Source organism: Physeter macrocephalus, chromosome 5 (assembly GCF_002837175.3).
Source record: "Physeter macrocephalus isolate SW-GA chromosome 5, ASM283717v5, whole genome shotgun sequence".
In the NCBI taxonomy this organism is placed as follows: domain Eukaryota; kingdom Metazoa; phylum Chordata; class Mammalia; order Artiodactyla; family Physeteridae; genus Physeter; species Physeter macrocephalus.
The window spans coordinates 41,682,218-41,700,544 of record NC_041218.1 but is presented as its reverse complement, the minus strand read 5'-3'; the positions used below and the strand labels follow the sequence as shown (position 1 = coordinate 41,700,544).

General features: G+C 41.0%; 1 protein-coding gene across 15 annotated transcripts in view; it reads right to left on the bottom strand.

Moving 5' to 3' along the window:
* ELMO1 (engulfment and cell motility 1) overlaps window positions 1-18,327 on the bottom strand; it is a 557,053-nt gene that overhangs the window by 284,249 nt on the left and 254,477 nt on the right. For all 15 annotated transcript variants that reach the window (XR_008617342.1, XM_055084916.1, XM_024131642.3 and 12 more), the window contains one exon: window positions 271-375. Coding sequence is in view for 14 of the 15 variants with exons in the window: in XM_055084916.1 (XP_054940891.1) it covers window positions 271-375 (105 nt within the window). In the remaining variant the exon portion in view is untranslated. The remainder of the gene's footprint in view (window positions 1-270; window positions 376-18,327) is intronic.

Sequence of the window (18,327 nt, the reverse complement as noted above, 5' to 3'; positions counted from 1 at the left end):
CAGGCTCAGCGGCCATGGCTCACGGGCCCAGCCGCTCCGCGGCATGTGGGATTTTCCCGGACCGGGGCACGAAGCCGTGTCCCCTGCATCGGCATGCGGACTCTCAACCACTGCGCCACCAGGGAAGCCCTAATTTTCATTTTTACTTTACTAAGTGACAAAAGCCAATCTCTGGGGCCACTTATCTAAAAGTAATCCCTCCATATCCATAAGTGTGAAATTCGAATTCAGTAGGAAACCTACAATAGCTGAAAGGGGCTGTGTGCTTACCCGAATGTAGGCATCCTGGTGGTGCTTGGCAAAGTAGAGCATATTGTCCAGAGCTAACATCCCAGGAGGTGTCTGGGTAAAGTCCATGGCAGGGTTGACATGATTCTGTGATTAAAACAAAATGTTTCATCAGGTTAATTCTTCAGCAGATTTCACCAACCGTCAGAGGTCTGATTTCCCTCCAGAAGACCAAAGTACCACAAGGCAAGCTCCGAATAATCAAGTAGGATGACATTTGCTATCTCCATGTGAACCGATCAGGGTGGCAATGAGGGCTTCCTTCTACAAGTGGAGCAAAACCAGCTTCTAGACCCAGGGTTGGGAAACTCAGCTGAAGATCGAAATATGGGATTATTCTTAGACATGTGACACTGCAGGAAAAGAAAATAATGTAAAAACTGTATTTTTACATTATTGGCTGTGCTCTAGTGGAACCAACAGCATTTGGGGAGAAAAAACCTGGGATGAAGCCACATCTCTGCCATTTACCTTTTTTCACCTTAACTTCCTCATCCTCGTGTGTGAGGGTTAGGTATAGACACACCTGTCCGTGGTGTTTGTGAACTTTCCAGACTTACACAGTCTGTAGGTCTCTGAGAACAGGCACTCTATAAAATTCAGAGGTCCACAGGGTCCTAACATCTGCCTACTTGCAGGGAGTGTTCTGGCCTTGTGGTCACACACACTGTGCCAAGAACCACAAAGATAAACAATAGTTATTAATATGCCCAACAAATTCTCCATATGCTGCAGATCACTCAGTAAACACCATGAGACCCCTACTCAGGGCAGGAAACCACTCTCCACCACTAATTGTCTAAAATGATGACCAAGATCTGTCCTGAAAATTCAGATCTAAATGGCTAATGATTTAAGGGAAGTCATTCTTATGTTCAAGAAATGGAAAAGTTAAAGAGATATTAAAGAAAACTGCTCTTACCTCATAATCTAGGTAATTTTAATGAAAGGACATATTTTTGTTTTCTTCCTGAATATTTCTTAATAAACAGCTTGGCTCTCTGATTTGCCAGGGAAATTTTGGTCAACTGTAATTTTTTCTAATTTAAGTACAGGAAGGACATTTTGTTCACTTGTTCAAGGTTCAAACAACCCACACTTTTCTACATTATTCAAGAGTACACAGAAGCTGTCCTTTCCATGCTGATTTGAAATTTTTTTACGAGCTAATAAACAACATCTAAAATTATAGGACAGTGGTGCTGTCTACTGGACACAGTTCCACAATTTCCAGAGCACTCCTGTCCATATCTGTATAGCAAGTTGGGTCAGTGTAATGACGTCAATATTTTATTTTAGCATTTTATCCTGATTTGTTTGTTAAGATGTTGGAAAATTTTTAAAATACAGAAGTATACTACTTATGATAAGAAAGACATATTTCATAAAATAAATATAATTGTAACAAAAATGAAAATCACTGGGCACATCAAATGCAGTGGGTTTCAGCTTTAATCTGATACTCATTGGTGTTAAGAGGCTCAGGCCTGTATTCCATAGTGAGGGGAAAATCAAAATGCTGGAAATAAACGATCAGAGATTTAGTCTCAAAAGCAACTTGCAATGAAAGATTTTATGATATTTTCAGTTCTTAAGAAAAGAATAGTGGAACTTCCCTCATTATGCATACATTTATTATTTTGACTTTGATACGTTCGATTTTCATGAACACAAGTAACATAAAAATGTTAGAATTTCCTGAGTACTTTCTTGGGGTTAGCACTAGTTTGGGTTTCACATGTGTTACCTCATCTAATAGGTGGTGGGCACTATTGTTACCCCCATTTTATTTTATTATTTATTACTTGTTTTTTAATAATATGACCCTGTTTTATTTTTTAAATTCTGGAGTACAGTATTCCAAAATGTTAAATGGTTATCTCTAGGTAGTGGAACTATGGGAGATTTTTATCTCATATTTTTTTCTTAGCTGTAATTTTTATTGAAGTATATAGTTGATTTACAATATTATATTAATTTCAGGTATACAACATAGTGACTCAATATTTTTATAGCTTATATTCCATTTAAAGTTTTAATAAAATATTGGCTATATTGCCTGTGCTGTACAATATATCCTTGTAGCTCATTTATTTTATACATAGTAGTTTGCAACCCTATGCTGCCCCTCCCTGCTTCCCTCTCCCCACTGGTAACTACCAGTGTGTTCTCTATGTATCTGTGAGTCTGCATCTGTTTTGTTATACTCATTCATTTGTTTTATTTTTCAGATTACACACATAAGTGATAGCATACAGTATTTGTCTTTCTCCGTCTGACTTATTTCACTGAGCATAATACCTTCCAGGTCCATCCATGTTATTGAAAATGGCAAAATTTTATTCTTTTTAATGGCTGAGTAGTATTCCACTGTGTGTGTGTGTGTGTGTGTGTGTGTGTGTGTGTGTGTGTACACACACACACACACACACACACCACATCTTCTTCATCCATTTATCTGTTGACAGCACTTTGGTCGTTTCCATATCTTGGCTATGCTGCTATGAACACTGGGGTGCATGTATCTTTTTGATTAGTGTTTTTGTTTTCTTCGGATATATACCCAGGAATGGAACTGCTGGATCATACAGTAGTTCTATTTTTAGTTTTTGAAGGAACCACCATACTGTTTTCCACAGCGGCTGCATCAATTTTATTGGTGAGGAAACTGCAGCTCAGATGAGATAAGAAGCTTGCCCAGGACCTGGCAACTTGAATTTGGCAGAGCAGGCAATGTCTTGCTTGGACGATATGTTTCAGCGTGCTTTTGTCCATACCTTTTTCCTTACCATCAGTTTATAAGTTGAATGCATCTGTTCTAGTACTGCCAGCATTTAGACTTTATATAGCCTGAGAAAAACTGATTTGAGAAAAACATAGGCTAATCAATATTAGCTGCTACACAGCATGGTCCAACCAACAGAGGAGAGTGTGCCAAATATAAGAGAGAAAAATGTGACATTTATTTCAGAGCTATTTCTAGTGTTGGTCTATGAATCTATTCCAAAAATAAATACACAAAAAGGAAATCAAATGAGAAAAATTAGTTGCTCTGAATCTTGTTTGAACAACCCTCCAAAGCTATGTGTTAGTGAAGTTGACCAGGGAGAAGCCCCCCATGGGTTAAGAATCATCAGACTTGCTTGAATTGTGCTCCCAGGATGCCCTGGAAGCCTCTTTGTATCAATCACACACCTCCTTAGGCACACAATGGGGTTGTATCAAATAGGGCACTGCTGCTTTCTAAGGTCTTACAGTTAAGAAACAGTATAACACATTTTTAGAGTTCTTTTAAAGATCCATTTGGCTATTTAGCAAATAGTCCTAATAAAATAATGCCTGCTATGTGGCAGGTGTTATATAAAGCACCCTGCATATGCTAACTTTTAATCCTCATAAAATTCCCACAAGGCAGGTCCTATTATTTTCCTCCTTTGACAGAAGGAAACTGAGGCACTGAGCATCTGGGTAACTTTCCCAGAGTTTCAGAGCCAGTATGTGGCAGAGCCAGAATTTGAACTCAAGAGTACAGGCTTTTAACCAGGGTTTTAGGGTCAAGGTTTTGCTCAACCAGATGCCACTGGGAATTTCACAAAGATGTCCAGTGTAGGTTCCTCATTGTTTTGGTTCTCCACAATCAACATGCTTTGCTCAGGCAAAGTGGGTCTGTGATCCATCCTTTTCAATAAAAGCTATAATCTCTCCATCCCTCCCAGACATAACAAAGTCTCTCTCAAGTTCAACAAACCAGGTCCTATTGTCTCCAACAAATAGGCTCTTAATTAAAAGCCAATTAGAAAATTGCCTTTGATTTTCTATGACTTGCTCTAAATTATGAAGTGTCACTGTGTTTTATTTTTATTTTTATTTTTTTTGCGGTACGCGGGCCTCTCACTGCTGTGGCCTCTCCCGTTGCGGAGCACAGGCTCCGGACGCGCAGGCTCAGCGGCCACGGCTCATGGGCCCAGCCGCTCGGCGGCATGTGGGATCTTCCCGGACCGGGGCACGAACCCGTGTCCCCTGCATCGGCAGGCGGACTCTCAACCACTGCGCCACCAGGGAAGCCCGTTAGATGAAAAAAAATTTTTGCAGTTGTGGGTGAACTATATTCTTTTTTTCTGTCTCTCTCTTTTTTTTTTTTTTTTTTTTGCGGTAGGTACGCAGGCCTCTCACTGTTGTGGCCTCTCCCGTTGCGGAGCACAGGCTCTCAACCACTGCGCCACCAGGGAAGCCCTGTCTCTCTCTTTTTTAACTCTGAGTATCATTTTCCCAGCCTCTCTCTCCTTGAAATGATTGTTTCCTTTTTCTCTTTTGGTTTTAACAGCCAGCAAAATAATTTTACAAGCATAGATTTTGATAACGGAAACAGTATAAGAATTACTTGCCAAAACATTTGAGAGCTTTCTGTACTGTTACAAAAATACCCTGAGAACCCGGCAAGGCCAACAGACCCCCACTCCTTCCTTATTTATGAGATGCTCTGGATACAGATTTATTTTCTTTTCTTGTTCCATGTCATTTTTTTCCACCTGTCTTGAAATGGAAGCTGCCAAGAGCTTTCATAAATGACTTGAAAATATCCCTTGTTTTACTGCAAAGCCTGTGTACCTCTGTACATCTTTCTGAAATGCCATTTGTTAGAGCCTGTAGAAGTGCTGCTCTGTGAATCACATCAGACAGCTCTCAGCCCCTGGAGAAAGGAGGAGCGGCCACCTCCCTTTCCAAAGCCCCAAGGTTTTTACACTTTCGGAAAATGGTACCAACCAACTGAAGATAGCACTATTTATTTAAAGTGAGCACCCTATATGGGGTTTGTGTATAGAGATCCTAGAGATCTGTTTCTCTTCTGTTACACACATGCCAGTTTTTTACTTGAATTATTTCAATCGCACATTCAAGGTCTACTACAGAGAATCTTTCAACCTTCCAGGACCATACACTAAGGCCATTGGAGAGCTGGAGTGGACCTCAAGTATAAACTAGGCTTGTCATCTTATTTTGAAGTTGAGAAAACTGAGTGCCTGGAGAACAGCGGTGCTCAAACTTGAGCAGGCATCCGAATTCAATCTCCGGGAGGGTTTGTCGAAGCACCAATTGCTAGCCCCACCCTCAGAGTCTCTGATTCAGGTGGGTTGGGGAGAGGTCTGAGAATCTGCATCTCTAACAAGTTCACAAGTGATGCAGATGCTGCTGTCTGGGGACCACACTTTGAGACCCGCTGATGGCTGGAATGGCACATCTCACACAGCATGGGTAATATCAAAGTAAGATCTAGAATCCAGATCCACTGATCTCTTGAATCCCATGCAGCTTCTACTATAACATGCTTTGAACTGACTGGTTCCAAAGTTCAATGTATTTTAAATATACTTGCTGTTTATCTGCTTTGTGCTTTGGCCTCTTATTGAGAAAACTGAAATTTCCTTATTCAGAAAAAGGAATTATAATTTAGAAGCCTCTCACTTCTCCTACTGTTCAAATTTCTGACTAAAATAATATTATTAGTACCTCCACAGGGAAGGTAGGAAACTGTAATCAGTCAATATTTTCTACTCTTGAATGCTTCCTGGTTGGGGAAGAAGTGCCAGCACTAGCCTGAATGATTTGTAGATGATCTGTGTTTCTCAATTACCAATGCCATGCTACTCCTTCATTAGTGTGGATAATAAAGAGATGATTACAATAATGCCTGCCAGATGGCATATCGCAGGGAAAGCCTTGGAGGATTTAGGAGTTAAAATCTGCGCTATACAAGTGCCTACATTTGCTGAACAAATATAGCATTAAAAGCAACCTTTAAAACAAATCACATTGAGTGAATATTCATTCAGTCTAGGAAAGGCCCTATCAAAGCTCTTTATTGAGGCTGGTAGTTTAAGGTCATGTTCTCCAAGGGGAAGCAGGGTTTGATGGTTGCAGCAGATCCCTTGGGAGCTGTGCCAAATGACACGTGCCTCCCACTCCTCCCCTCCCCACTCAGGAGAAAGGGTATGTGGGTGTTTCAACAGGCTCCTAGAAGAGCACTTATCCACCTTGGATGCCCCTGAAAATCCCCTTGGGAGCACTGAAAAATCCTGATGTCCAGGCTGATACCCAAAATCAGTTAAATGAGAAACTTTGTGGCAACTGGAGTTTGCAAGCAACTGGCCTTTTAAAGCTCCCCAGGTGATTCCAAAGTCCAGCCAGGGTTAAGAACACTTTCCCCAATCAGTGGGTCTCAAATTTGAACGTGATCAGAATCTCTTAGAGGGTCTGTTCAAACAGATTGCTGGCACTGCCCCCCACCCTTCCAGAGTTTCTGGTTGAGTAGGTCTGGGTGAGCCCTGAGAATCTGCATTCATACATGTTCCCAGGTGCTACTGATGGTCTCTGGATCATACTTTGAGAACCTCTGCTCTAAAGCCACAGTAACCCAATGCAAGAGCATTCTAGGGATCTATACCCAACAACTGATGGAGTTGGAACCTTGATTCCCTGTATCGAAGTGTTTGGTTTGCAGCGGCTTTTATTGGGATGCCTGCTTTAGGGAGGACATGCACTCTCCGAGCTGACACAGGCCCAGCACTCTCTCACCTGGCTGCTTCACACATTTATATAAGGAGGTTCTTGACAGCATCTGACTTTGTGACCCCCAACATGGATCAATGATCCAAAGAGTCCTAGACGTAGCCTTTAGACATCTTTGGATTCTGTTCTTGGTCTCTCTCCAGTAAATTCAATAAAAATGAATAGTTTGGATGAATACAGAGAAGGCAGCCTACTAAATCTGACCTAAGAGTGGGCAAGGTGGTATGCTGAGGAGCAGAAAATTAACTGTGACCAGGGACAGGCAGGCGTCGTGCCAGGCACTCCAAAGGCGTGATTTAATTTAACCTTCCCAACTACCCAGTGAGGCGAGTTATTAATGAGGTAAATGTTATTATTCTCTTCCTACAGATGAGGGTGAGAACTTGTGACTTGTGCAAGAGCATGGCAGAGAAGTGGCAGAGTCACCACTTCAGCTCTGCAGCTTTTTTTTTTCCTATTGAGGTTCAAAAGGCCTTTGGAGAATAGGAAGATGGGCCCCATTAGCAAGAAGAAGTTTAATCAGAGAAATGTAACGTCCCATAGAAAGATTTTTTTTTTAATTCAAAAACACATCTACTACAGAACAAGGGAAATCTGGCTTACAAATAATTCATGAGATCCCAGCTCCACATCATTAAAATTTGATTCTTTTAGGTAAAGCAAAAAGGATCTGCATGAAAGAAATACCCAGGAAGATGTTAAGGGTTCAGGCCAACAGATTCTAAACCACCTGGTTTCCGTGCTGTACCTCCCTCTCAGCTGTACATTCTCTTCTCCTTGCCTGGCCTCTGGAACACCTCTGCTAGTCTCTCTAATGTCATTCATCCACCTGCTACCCTTTCGTTCTCCTGACCTTCAACCTGGCTCCATTTTCCCTCCTTTGGCAGGTCCACAACTAATCTTTTGGGGAATACCTCTGGTTCTAGAGCTCTGGGACCATCCACAACTACCCACTATCACCAGGACCCCCTCCCTGGGCTTGTTCTGCAACCTAGGAGAGTCCATGACCAATCCTATTATTAAGAACTAAGAGTTTTGGTCTTCCCTGGTGGCGCAGTGGTTGAGGGTCCGCCTGCCAATGCAGGGGACGTGGGTTCGTGTCCCAGTCCGGGAAGATCCCACATGCCGTGGAGCGGCTGGGCCCGTGAGCCATGGCCGCTGAGCCTGCGCGTCCGGAGCCTGTGCTCCGCAACGGGAGAGGCCACAGCAGTGAGAGGCCCGCGTACCAAAAAAAAAAAAAAAAATTCATGTATATTACTATGTACAGTGCGGAGCCGGTGCTCCGCAATGGGAGAGGCCACAGCAGTGAGAGGCCCGCGTACCGCAAAGGAAAAAAAAAAAAAAAAAAAAAGAACTAAGAGTTAGAGTTGGCAGTATAAGTCCAAGATGAGTCAATTTTGAGTGGCAGTCAGGAGGCTCTGACAGGCTGGGATTTATTAATAGGAGAACATCAAGAAGAACAGAGGAGGGTTCCACCAACAGGGCCCAGCTGAGGCCACATTTGGACACAACACACAGTTCTGGGGGCTACACTGGGAGCCAGCTCCTGACACACAGGAAATCATGTACAAAAGCGTGGCCAGGAAGAAGCAGAAATATCTAAACAGTGGGGTATATCAGAAAAGTTCGAAAAAAACCTTTAGATATTTAGCCCGGGAGAAAAAAAAAAGTGTATGTGGTGGAGGTAGGATGGGGGTTGTGAGTTGGACCACTACTGTCCTTAGGCATCTGAAGGACTGATATTACTGTGTGGGCAGCTACAGGAAACAGGATTAGCAGAGAAGTGAGTTTTTAGAAATACTGAAGCACGGTGTCCAGCAGGAATATTGTCCAGAGAACTAAAGGGTAGAGAATTGGAGCAAATGACCTTTAGATACTTTGCAGCCCCTGATTCATTCCTTCTCTCATCAAATAATTTTGGATTTCTACTACTGTGCAAGGCACCATGGGAGACAGACATGATAAATTTCATCCAGAGATTAATTTAAAACAAAATAGGACTTGTCTTCACAAAACTTCGTCTCAGAAGTGAATTATTAAAAGTCTTAACAAGAAATTCCCTGGTGGCGCAGTGGTTAAGAATCCGCCTGCCAATGCAGGGGACACGGGTTCGAGCCCTGGTCCGGGAAGATCCCACATGCCACAGAGTAACTATGCCTGTGCGCCACAACTACTGAGCCTGTGCTCTAGAGCCCGTGAGCCACAACTACTGAGCCCACACGCCACAACTACTGAAGCCCGCGCGCTTAGAGCCCGTGCTCTGCAACAAGAGAAGCCACCACAATAAGAAGCCCGCGCACCGCAACGAAGAGTAGCCCCCGCTCACCGCAACTAGAGAAGGCCCGCACGCAGCAACAAGACCCAACGCAGCCAAAAATAAATAAATAAATTCATAAAAGAAAAAAAAAAGCCTTAATAATATAGCTTTGAAATATGCACATGTGCACACACACAGACACACACCACACAAGAATAAGTAACTTCACACATGCACACTGTGGAAGCTCTCACATAGAAAATTCTGGATTTAAGGCAAATTTCCTTAGTTAAAAAACAATGTCCTTTTTAAAATTACTCTCAAAAGGTCAGGAAAGGCCGTGCAGTGCTGTATATTCAATTCATGAAAATCTGGACTCACTCTCACTTCATTATCTTGAAGGAGCAGAGTTGAGACTTACCGAAGAAAAGAGTAAACTCCAATATTGTTTATTTGGTATGTTGATTTAACAGTCAATACAAAGAATTACCATGAAGATGCAATTAAAATGCCTTGGGAATAAATCTCCTTTAAAATGAAGCTGGTTATGGCTAACAAAACAAAAGTCTTCATGAATAATGAAATAATGCTGTCAAGGTTTATAAAGATATCCGCCGCAATTTTTCTACTGAGCTGAGTGCATGCCAGATTATGAACGACTCAAGCACTGTGGCTTGTGCTAGCAACACCCTACTCTTTCTTCCCTTAACTCCCAGCTCCTTTTTCACCAATCTTTTTAGAACTCCCTTTTCGCCTACCTTTTGTAGTTTTAAAACAGGAAGTGGACTACACCAGTTATGCACAGTGGGTTTCTCTGTCTCCCTTTTTCACTCATCCCCAGGAAGACCACAGGCTAAAAGTTCCATCAAAGGACACACAATGTGTGCTACCGTCACTCCAGGGCTGGTCTAGCTAGTCAAGCTGGAAACCTGTTCCCTCCAGCCCAGCAAAGCTCTCCAGGCAGCCTCTGGTAAGGGAACCACCACGTACATGGGAGATGAAACCTCTTTGCCACGATGGAGCCAGGAGCTGCTCAAGCTGCTGCTGCTACTGATGGACTCTCAGGAGGTCAAACGGATGCACGGGCTTGTGTACTGCAGCCCTGCCCTCCTCCAGGGCCTAGCACTGCATGGTGCTAGGGTAGAGACAGTGATGATGGTGATAACAGCTTTAATCATGGAAGTAGCAGCTAACACACACACAGCACTTAATGAGTGCCAAGGACTGTTCTAAGGCATGGGTTACTTTGGTCCACGGGCTAAATTGGGTTTACCACTCAACTTTGTAGAGTTGTGAGTTTAAAAGTTTCATGTCTTTTTTTTACCTTTTTAAAATCTTTTTTTTAATCAAAAGGAAAATACTTATCTCTGACGTGAAAATTACATGAAATTAAAATTTCAATGTCCATAAAGAAAGCTTTGTTGGAACACAGCCATGCTCATTTATTTACATATTGTCTGTGCCTGGTTTTGCATTTGGCCTACAAAGCCTAAAATATTTACTTCCTGACCCTTTACAAGAAAAGTTTGCCACCCCTTTTCTAAGTGTTTGTTCTCAAGGCAATTCAATGAGTTAAGAAAATCAGTCCCTCCTTAACCAAAGTTAAAAATCTCAATTAACAAAGAAATGCTAATGTTTTGCTTCCTGGACAACATGAGCCCTTTGTAAATGCTCAGTGTTTTGCTCCCCTGGATAATATTGTAATGATTTTAAAGATTCCCAAGTTTTAGCTGGACAAAATTCTGTGTCTTGCAAATGTTATGTTGAGATGAATCTTTTCAGTAGCCTTAACTTGTGACTCAAGGCCTCATCTTGGTGTCTTTGGTCCCCTTCCCCCTGCTGACCAAAGGCAAACCTCGGAGGGGTTCTTTTATACACTTTTATATAAGATTTTTATACTTTTATATACATTTTTATTATTTTATATACCTTTATATAAGACTACCTGCAAGTTTGATGAGTTAGGGATCTGGATCGTGTCTGGTAAGCATTCTCCTGCTTTCCCCCTTCAGTGCAGCTCTTGTAAATGGCAAAGTCTTGGCTTTTAAATTTGGACACTGTGGTCCCTTTTTCCATACCAGAATAAGTAGAATTCTTATGCTTATTTTAAAAATGAAGAAACTGAGGTGTAGAGAGGTTAAGGATCTTGCCCACATTCACACCATTATGCTTGAATTTGAACCCAGATGTCTAGAGTCCATTTCTTAACTACTATTCTAAAAGGAGTATTGGTTACCTATGCAGTGGGGGGAAAAATTAAAAAAAAAAAAAATCACTTGATGGAATACTACACAGCCTTTAAAAATTATCTTCATAGAGTAATTAGTTATCATAAATGAAAAAAATAGGAATATAAAATATATGTTGTAGTTTATATAGAATTTCAGTAGTAGTATATATTCCTTGGCATTGTGTATTTTATAGAGTACTCTCTATATAATACATTCTTATTACGTTTTATATATATATATTACATATATATGTATGCAATATCAAGATATATACTTAGCATGTAATTGTGAGTTTTCTAAAAAATGCTTTTAAAAACTGGAAGGAAATTTACCAAAGTGTTAATAGTAATTATTTGTGGTGGCGGGAAGATGGAAAATTTTTTTCCCTACCTGTCCATATTTTTCTAATTTTCTCTAATGAGGATGCATTGATTTTTACTTATATTTGATTAGAGGTGTGCCCACTGTTCTCTAAAAGGAAACAGAGACCATCCTGCAGGAGAACATGAGATACAGTTTGGATTCTTAGCCTGGACCCTCCCAAGCCTTTGCTGAAGCCCTCCCTGCAGCTCACGTCCAGCTGTGCCCAAGGGATGTACTCGAGCAGAAAGGCTCATCTCCACCTGCCCAAGTAAGTCCTATGCAGGCAGATGGACAGCTTGGATTAACAGCATTTCAGAAAGTATGTAAATTCAGACATTTCCTTCAGATGAAGAAGGCCAGGAAGAGGTACTTGTCTGATCTGATCTGAGCTGCAGGGTGTCTGCTCAATTTGCCTGCCCTACCAGGGTACAGCCCTCTAGGCTTAAAGGACCCCTCTCCTTTAACATAACCCCTTTAAGCCAGCACCTCCTGAAGCCTGACAGTTCACAGCACACTTCACTTCATTTGTCAGGAAACTGTATGATCATAGGTTCGGCCTGGATGAGTCACTTCACCACTGAATGGGCAATCCTGGGCCAGCCCAAGGGCGATCACCTGTAAGTGCTGAGAGCTGGACAATCTGGTTGGGACCTTCCAGCTCCAAAGCTGAATTGTAAATGTTCAGAGTTCCCCAAATATGTAGGGTAGAACCACTGAAACTGCCAATATCTGACCATTTATGACCTACCAAAATGGAATTTCACATGGTTCAACCAAGAAATGGTCAAGCTAAATAGATGCAATCACCCCCAGTCATCTCAAAAATTCTTGAAAGGAGATGGCCTTCTGGAGAATGCAATGGAAGCAGTTCCAAAGGGAATCAGCAGGGGGCTGAGGATAAAAAGACCTGAGGGAGTGCCAAAGTTTTAGTTTGAAGATAAATATTAAAATTGCTTTTTTAAATGAACTTTTAAAAGTGCATCTTGTAACACACCTCCCGCCTCTGTGAAATCAGCAAAGACCAAGGGGAAATATCTCCCCTCCTGGCTGTGACTCATAGGAGGCCAACAAAAAGCGGGCAACCTCTCTTTGGTTTGGTTTTGCTCATAGAAATCTACCCATCTGCAGACACAGTGACTGTGACTTTCTCAGTCCTAAGAATAAGAATCTGAAAAATAAGAATTTGAGACCACTACTCATCAGAGAGCAATAAACCCTGAAAGAGGATGGAATTCTTGGAAATATTAGATAAACAGCATGCGAATGCCAAGTTGCCCATAACCTTAGCAAACAGATTAAACAGAATTAAAAACTTCCACGTTAAAAAAAAAAAAAAAACACCTCTCAGTTGTCTTGCAAACCTCAGATGCTCTAGAAACTTTGTCCCAAAGGCCCCCCACACGTGGAAGGACCTGTCAGGTTACTCAGAGGCTGAGGGTAGTAGGATGGGCAGGAGAAACTAGAACTAACCTCTTAAAATCTAATTTATTTTTTGGTAGTTATTTTACTAACTTCAACCTCCTCTAACAAGTGGGTCTTTGATAATTATACCCCACAGAAAAAAATAACTTAAAAAATATACATTACGGCTTTAAACTGATGCTATCACAAAATACATTTGTGAAGAAAATTTGACTCGAAATTTCCACAACCATTTTTTCAAAGTACAAAAACATGCAAGGAAATAATATGTATCTGCATCATGATAAGACAGAGGAGGGATGAAAAGGGGACAGGCCGGGAGAGACATAGACTGAATATGTAATGTCCTGTTTCGTGTCCCCTCCCCAAATAAAAATGTTTGAAGAAAATATAGCAAAATGTTACCACCTATTAAATCTGAGTGGTGGGTACATACATGAATGCCTTTTATATGCTGTTACGTTTCTCCGGTCGAAATAGTTCATAATTACAATTTAAATTTAGAGAGTCTACATTTTATTAATTTTATTTGACCACAGCAAACTAATGTAGGTTTAATAGCTTTAGGACTTTGCACCTTAAATAGTATGGAATAATAAAACGTAAGATGAAAAGTGGTTGCTGCCAGAATCACAAACGGGCACTAACATTTATTACTTTCATACTGATTATGCTTTTTCCTCTGCTGTACGCTGGCATGTGAAGGAGAACTGAAATGTATTTTCAACAACAAAAGAGGAAGCCAAATATTAAAGAAGACCCTTGGAGATCAGTTTTCATATTACCTTTCGTGAAATTCAGTAGACGCCTCTGTTTCTCTTAGGTAAGGAATATTAATAGGAATATTTCAATCCTCTGGCAAATGAATCTTTCTTGAACAGACTCAGTGCATACATGGGCAGTCTGTAAAACCATTCGGAGCATATTTATATAAATTCCTCCCTCGTCTACAAAAGAACATGATTTCCTCTCCCAGTCCCCATTTTCCAGTCAAGGGTCAATTTTTTAATTCAGCGCCCTGATGGGAAGGAGCTTTGTCGAGTTCTCACGCATCAGACAACAGGCAGAGGCAGCAGGATGAGTCTACTCGTTCACAAAGTACTCACTCTTCACCAGTAAAGCTGGCGTAGGTGGTACCTCCCTCAGTGGTCCCAGGTGCAGGGGGTGGGATGGGAAAAATCAAAGAACAGCTCAAAAGGAGCACAGCTGGCCCCCCAAAAGACGCTAGAGAGGCCCCCTCCTGGGAGTACAGTGTCCTGCAGGAAGAAAGCCTACCTGGGTCTTGTGCCCACCATGTTCACAGGGCTTATCCTCCAAACGTTCCACCCCAAGTGTCTTTGTACAGACAGGAATGTCTCTGGTCCTTCAAGTCTGACAAGGACTTCATCAGTAAAGAGCCTGGCTAACCTCAAAGGGCCAAACAAGCACACGTAGGGAGCAGCATGGCGTGGTGGTAAGCGGTCCAGATTTGCAGAGACACCAACGCAGTTCCAATGCAATCTTCAAAATTAGTTGATGCTCTTAGAAAAGAAACTTCACTTTCTAAAACCCACTTCTCACCCATAACACTGTGTAGGCATTGACTCTCTCATTGGCCTGGTTAAGATCAAGCAAGATGATGTAAAGAAAACACCCTGAACAGAGCGCCAGGTAAGCCCCAGGGAAATGGTAGCTGTGGGTTATTCACTTTCCATCTAGAGTTGCATCAGTGTCCTCCCCTACCTTCTGCCAAAGATCCTTAGTTCAGAAATCCTGGTCATTTTTCTAGGTCTGGTTCCCCTCAAGATATCAAGGGACCTTGAACTCATAGGCTTCCGATGCAATTAATTCGAAGTTCAGCTTTCTCACTGGCCCCATGAATCCGATTCCCTAGACTATGCTCAGCCCACACTTACTCAAGGATCTCACCAATACCATGCTACGGGGGGCCTCCTTCCCGACACTGTTGAACAGATCCCTACCCCAGGAATCTGCCAACAGGATCAAACAACAATTAATTAAAGAAGCAAAAGCTCCCCAAAGATCCTGGGGGACATTGTACCTTCCCCAACTCCCTGCATTCAAGAGTGGAAAATTTCAGTCTCCCACCCGCATAGTAACTTGTTCTATTTATAGGGACTTCTGGCAAAGAAGATTCAATAGCATTTCTCCTCTTCCACTCATTTATACATTCAGTAACATTTTACCTGACTTCCAGGTGCCAAGTTACATAAGATAATGCAGCATTGTACTTTGAGTATTCTGTCACTTCAAAATTAGTGTCCCTAAACCACTTCAAATATGAGATACTTTAATTACCATCTTAGAAAAATGGCTTAGGCACACCAGAGAAGGTGATCAATGCAGTGTTCAAATACATAGGAAATTTCACTCTACTGATTTGTGTGGTTCATTGATTGGTATTTACTGTGAAAGCTGCTTCTAAGACATTATAGAAAGCCTTGAAATAAGCAAATAAATGTATATCTCAGTTAAACATGATGCCATCTGCCATACCGTTCCAAGTCAGGGAGCATTCCTTAATGGATAGAGAGGCAGAGAGAAGAAAGGAAGAAGAAGAAAAACAGGAATGACTGCAGGAGAGGTATAATGAGAGAATAATCAGGGTGTGGGAGGGTGACATGAACTGAATAAATTTAATGTATGATAGTCCCCGAAGGACAAGGGTGATAACTCCAGGGAACCACTACGTACACGGTTGAGGACTTAGAAAACTCCACTCCTGGCGCTAAAGGAGTAAACACAAAATCTGCCTCTGTAGGGCACCCCTGCACCCTGGGGCTGTTTCCTGAGATGCCTCTCAGACTTCTGTATACAATTCCAGCTCTGGCTAGAATCCCACAGGTCCTTACACAAGCCCAGCTCCAGCTCCTGAAACTTTCCCATCCACACAAGAAGAATCATTTTCTAATCACATTGGAATCACTGGATAAAAGTCTAACTCATACAGCCTCAGCAATCTACTTTTGGTAGATTGCTGGTAAACAATCTGGTAAACATGCATTACCATGCTTTCAGGTTACTATGAACTACTACCACACACACTTGTCAATCTACAATATATATCATAGTGCCTGGTAATAACTCTGCTTCACGAGACAGATTAAAATCTTGACAAAGGAAAATGGTCAAAAATTTAATAACAGGACTCTTATAAAAATACAGAAAAAACACGTATCAAGATTTACTCAGCTCAATAATGATGAAACCAGCAGGATGATAAAGCTGGTTCAAAGAGCATGTGAGGGGGAAGGTGTTTGTACATTTGCAAAAAGAATTTGAGTAAAAGACTGGTAGGTTACTTACAAAGCTGGTTAATGTCCTACAGAGCATTACAACATTTGGGGTAAGCTTTCCTACTGGGCAGCTCTACCAGCTAAAAACTACACATTAACATATCATTTCCCAGTATCTAGGCTCTAGTAACAGTAAACAACCAAGTCAAACACAAGGATGCTCTCCTGGAGAATTAAATCATCCTCGGACAGACTTTTTTTTTAATGCTCCAGTACTACATTGAAAGGATATGCCACTCTACATTTTGCCTACTTTCCAAGTTTTGAATTTTTTTCGTAGTAACTTACTGACCATAATATTACACATTTCAAAGAAGGAAAAAGCTAGCTATGACTTAAGTTGGGTTGCAAATGTAGACTTTTTCCTCATTGTTTTGCCCTTTTTCAATTAGAAGATCATCCTTATATCTGATCTCTGAATTTCTTAGAGTAAAACAAATAGCTGACTCAGTAGAGGAGAAAAGAAAAGAGTTTTTAAACTGCCACGTAAGTATTCAAACTGACTCACTTCAGATGTTCTGAAAAAGAAATGTATCGTCAAGATTTGTGAACATACAAAGGAAGGGAAGGTTCACAATTATGAATCTAAGACATTTCAAAATCTCAAAGTTTAATCTTTTCCGACCACAACACTATGAGACTAGATATCAATTACAAGAAAGAAACTGTAAAAAATACAAACACATGGAGGCTAAACAATACACTACTAAATAACCAAGAGATCACTGAAGAAATCAAACAGGAAATCAAAAAATACCTAGAAACAAATGACAAGGAAAACACAATGACCTAAAACCTATGGGATGCAGCAAAAGCATTTCTAAGAGGGAAGTTTATACCAATACAATCCTATCTCAAGAAAAAAGAAACATCTCAAATAAACAACCTAACCTTACACCTAAAGCAATTAGAGAAAGAAGAACAAAAAATCCCCAAAGTTAGCAGAAGGAAAGAAATCATAAAGATCAGATCAGAAATAAATGAAAAAGAAATGAAGGAAATGATAGCAAACATTAATAAAACTAAAAGCTGGGTCTTTGAGAAGAAAAACAAAATTGATAAACCATTAGCCAGACTCATCAAAGAAATGGACAAATTCTTAGAAATGCACAACCTGCTGAGACTGAACCAGGAAGAACTAGAAAAAATGAACAGGCCAATCATAAGCACTGAAATTGAAACTGTGATTAAAAATCTTTCAACAAACAAAAGCCCAGGACCAGATGGCTTCACACGCAAATTCAATCAAACTTTTAGAGAAGAGCTAACACCTATCCTTCTCAAACTCTTCCAAAATATAGCAGAGGGAAGAACACTCCCAAACTCATTCTACGAGCCCACCATCACCCTGATACCAAAACCAGACAAAGATGTCACTAAGAAAGAAAACTACAGGCCAATTTCACTGATGAACATAGATGCAAAAATCCTGAACAAAATACTAGCAAACAGAATCCAACAGCACATTAAAAGGATCTTACAACATGATCAAGTGGGGTTTATTCCAGCAATGCAAGGATTCTTCAATATACGCAAATCAATCAACGTGATGCACCATATTAACAAACTGAAGGAGAAAAACCATATGATCATCTCAATAGATGCAGAGAAAGCTTTCGACAAAATTCAACACCCACTTATGATAAAAACCCTGCAGAAAGCAGGCATAGAGGGAACTTACCTCAACATAATAAAGGCCATATATGACAAACCCACAGCCAGCATCGTCCTCAATGGTGAAAAAGTGAAACGATTTCCACTAAGATCAGGAAGAGGACAAGGATGCCCACTCTCACCACTAATATTCAACATAGTTTTGGAAGTTTTAGCCACAGCAATCAGAGAAGAAAAAGAAATAAAAGAAATCCAAATCAGAAGAGAAGAAGTAAAGCTGTCATTGTTT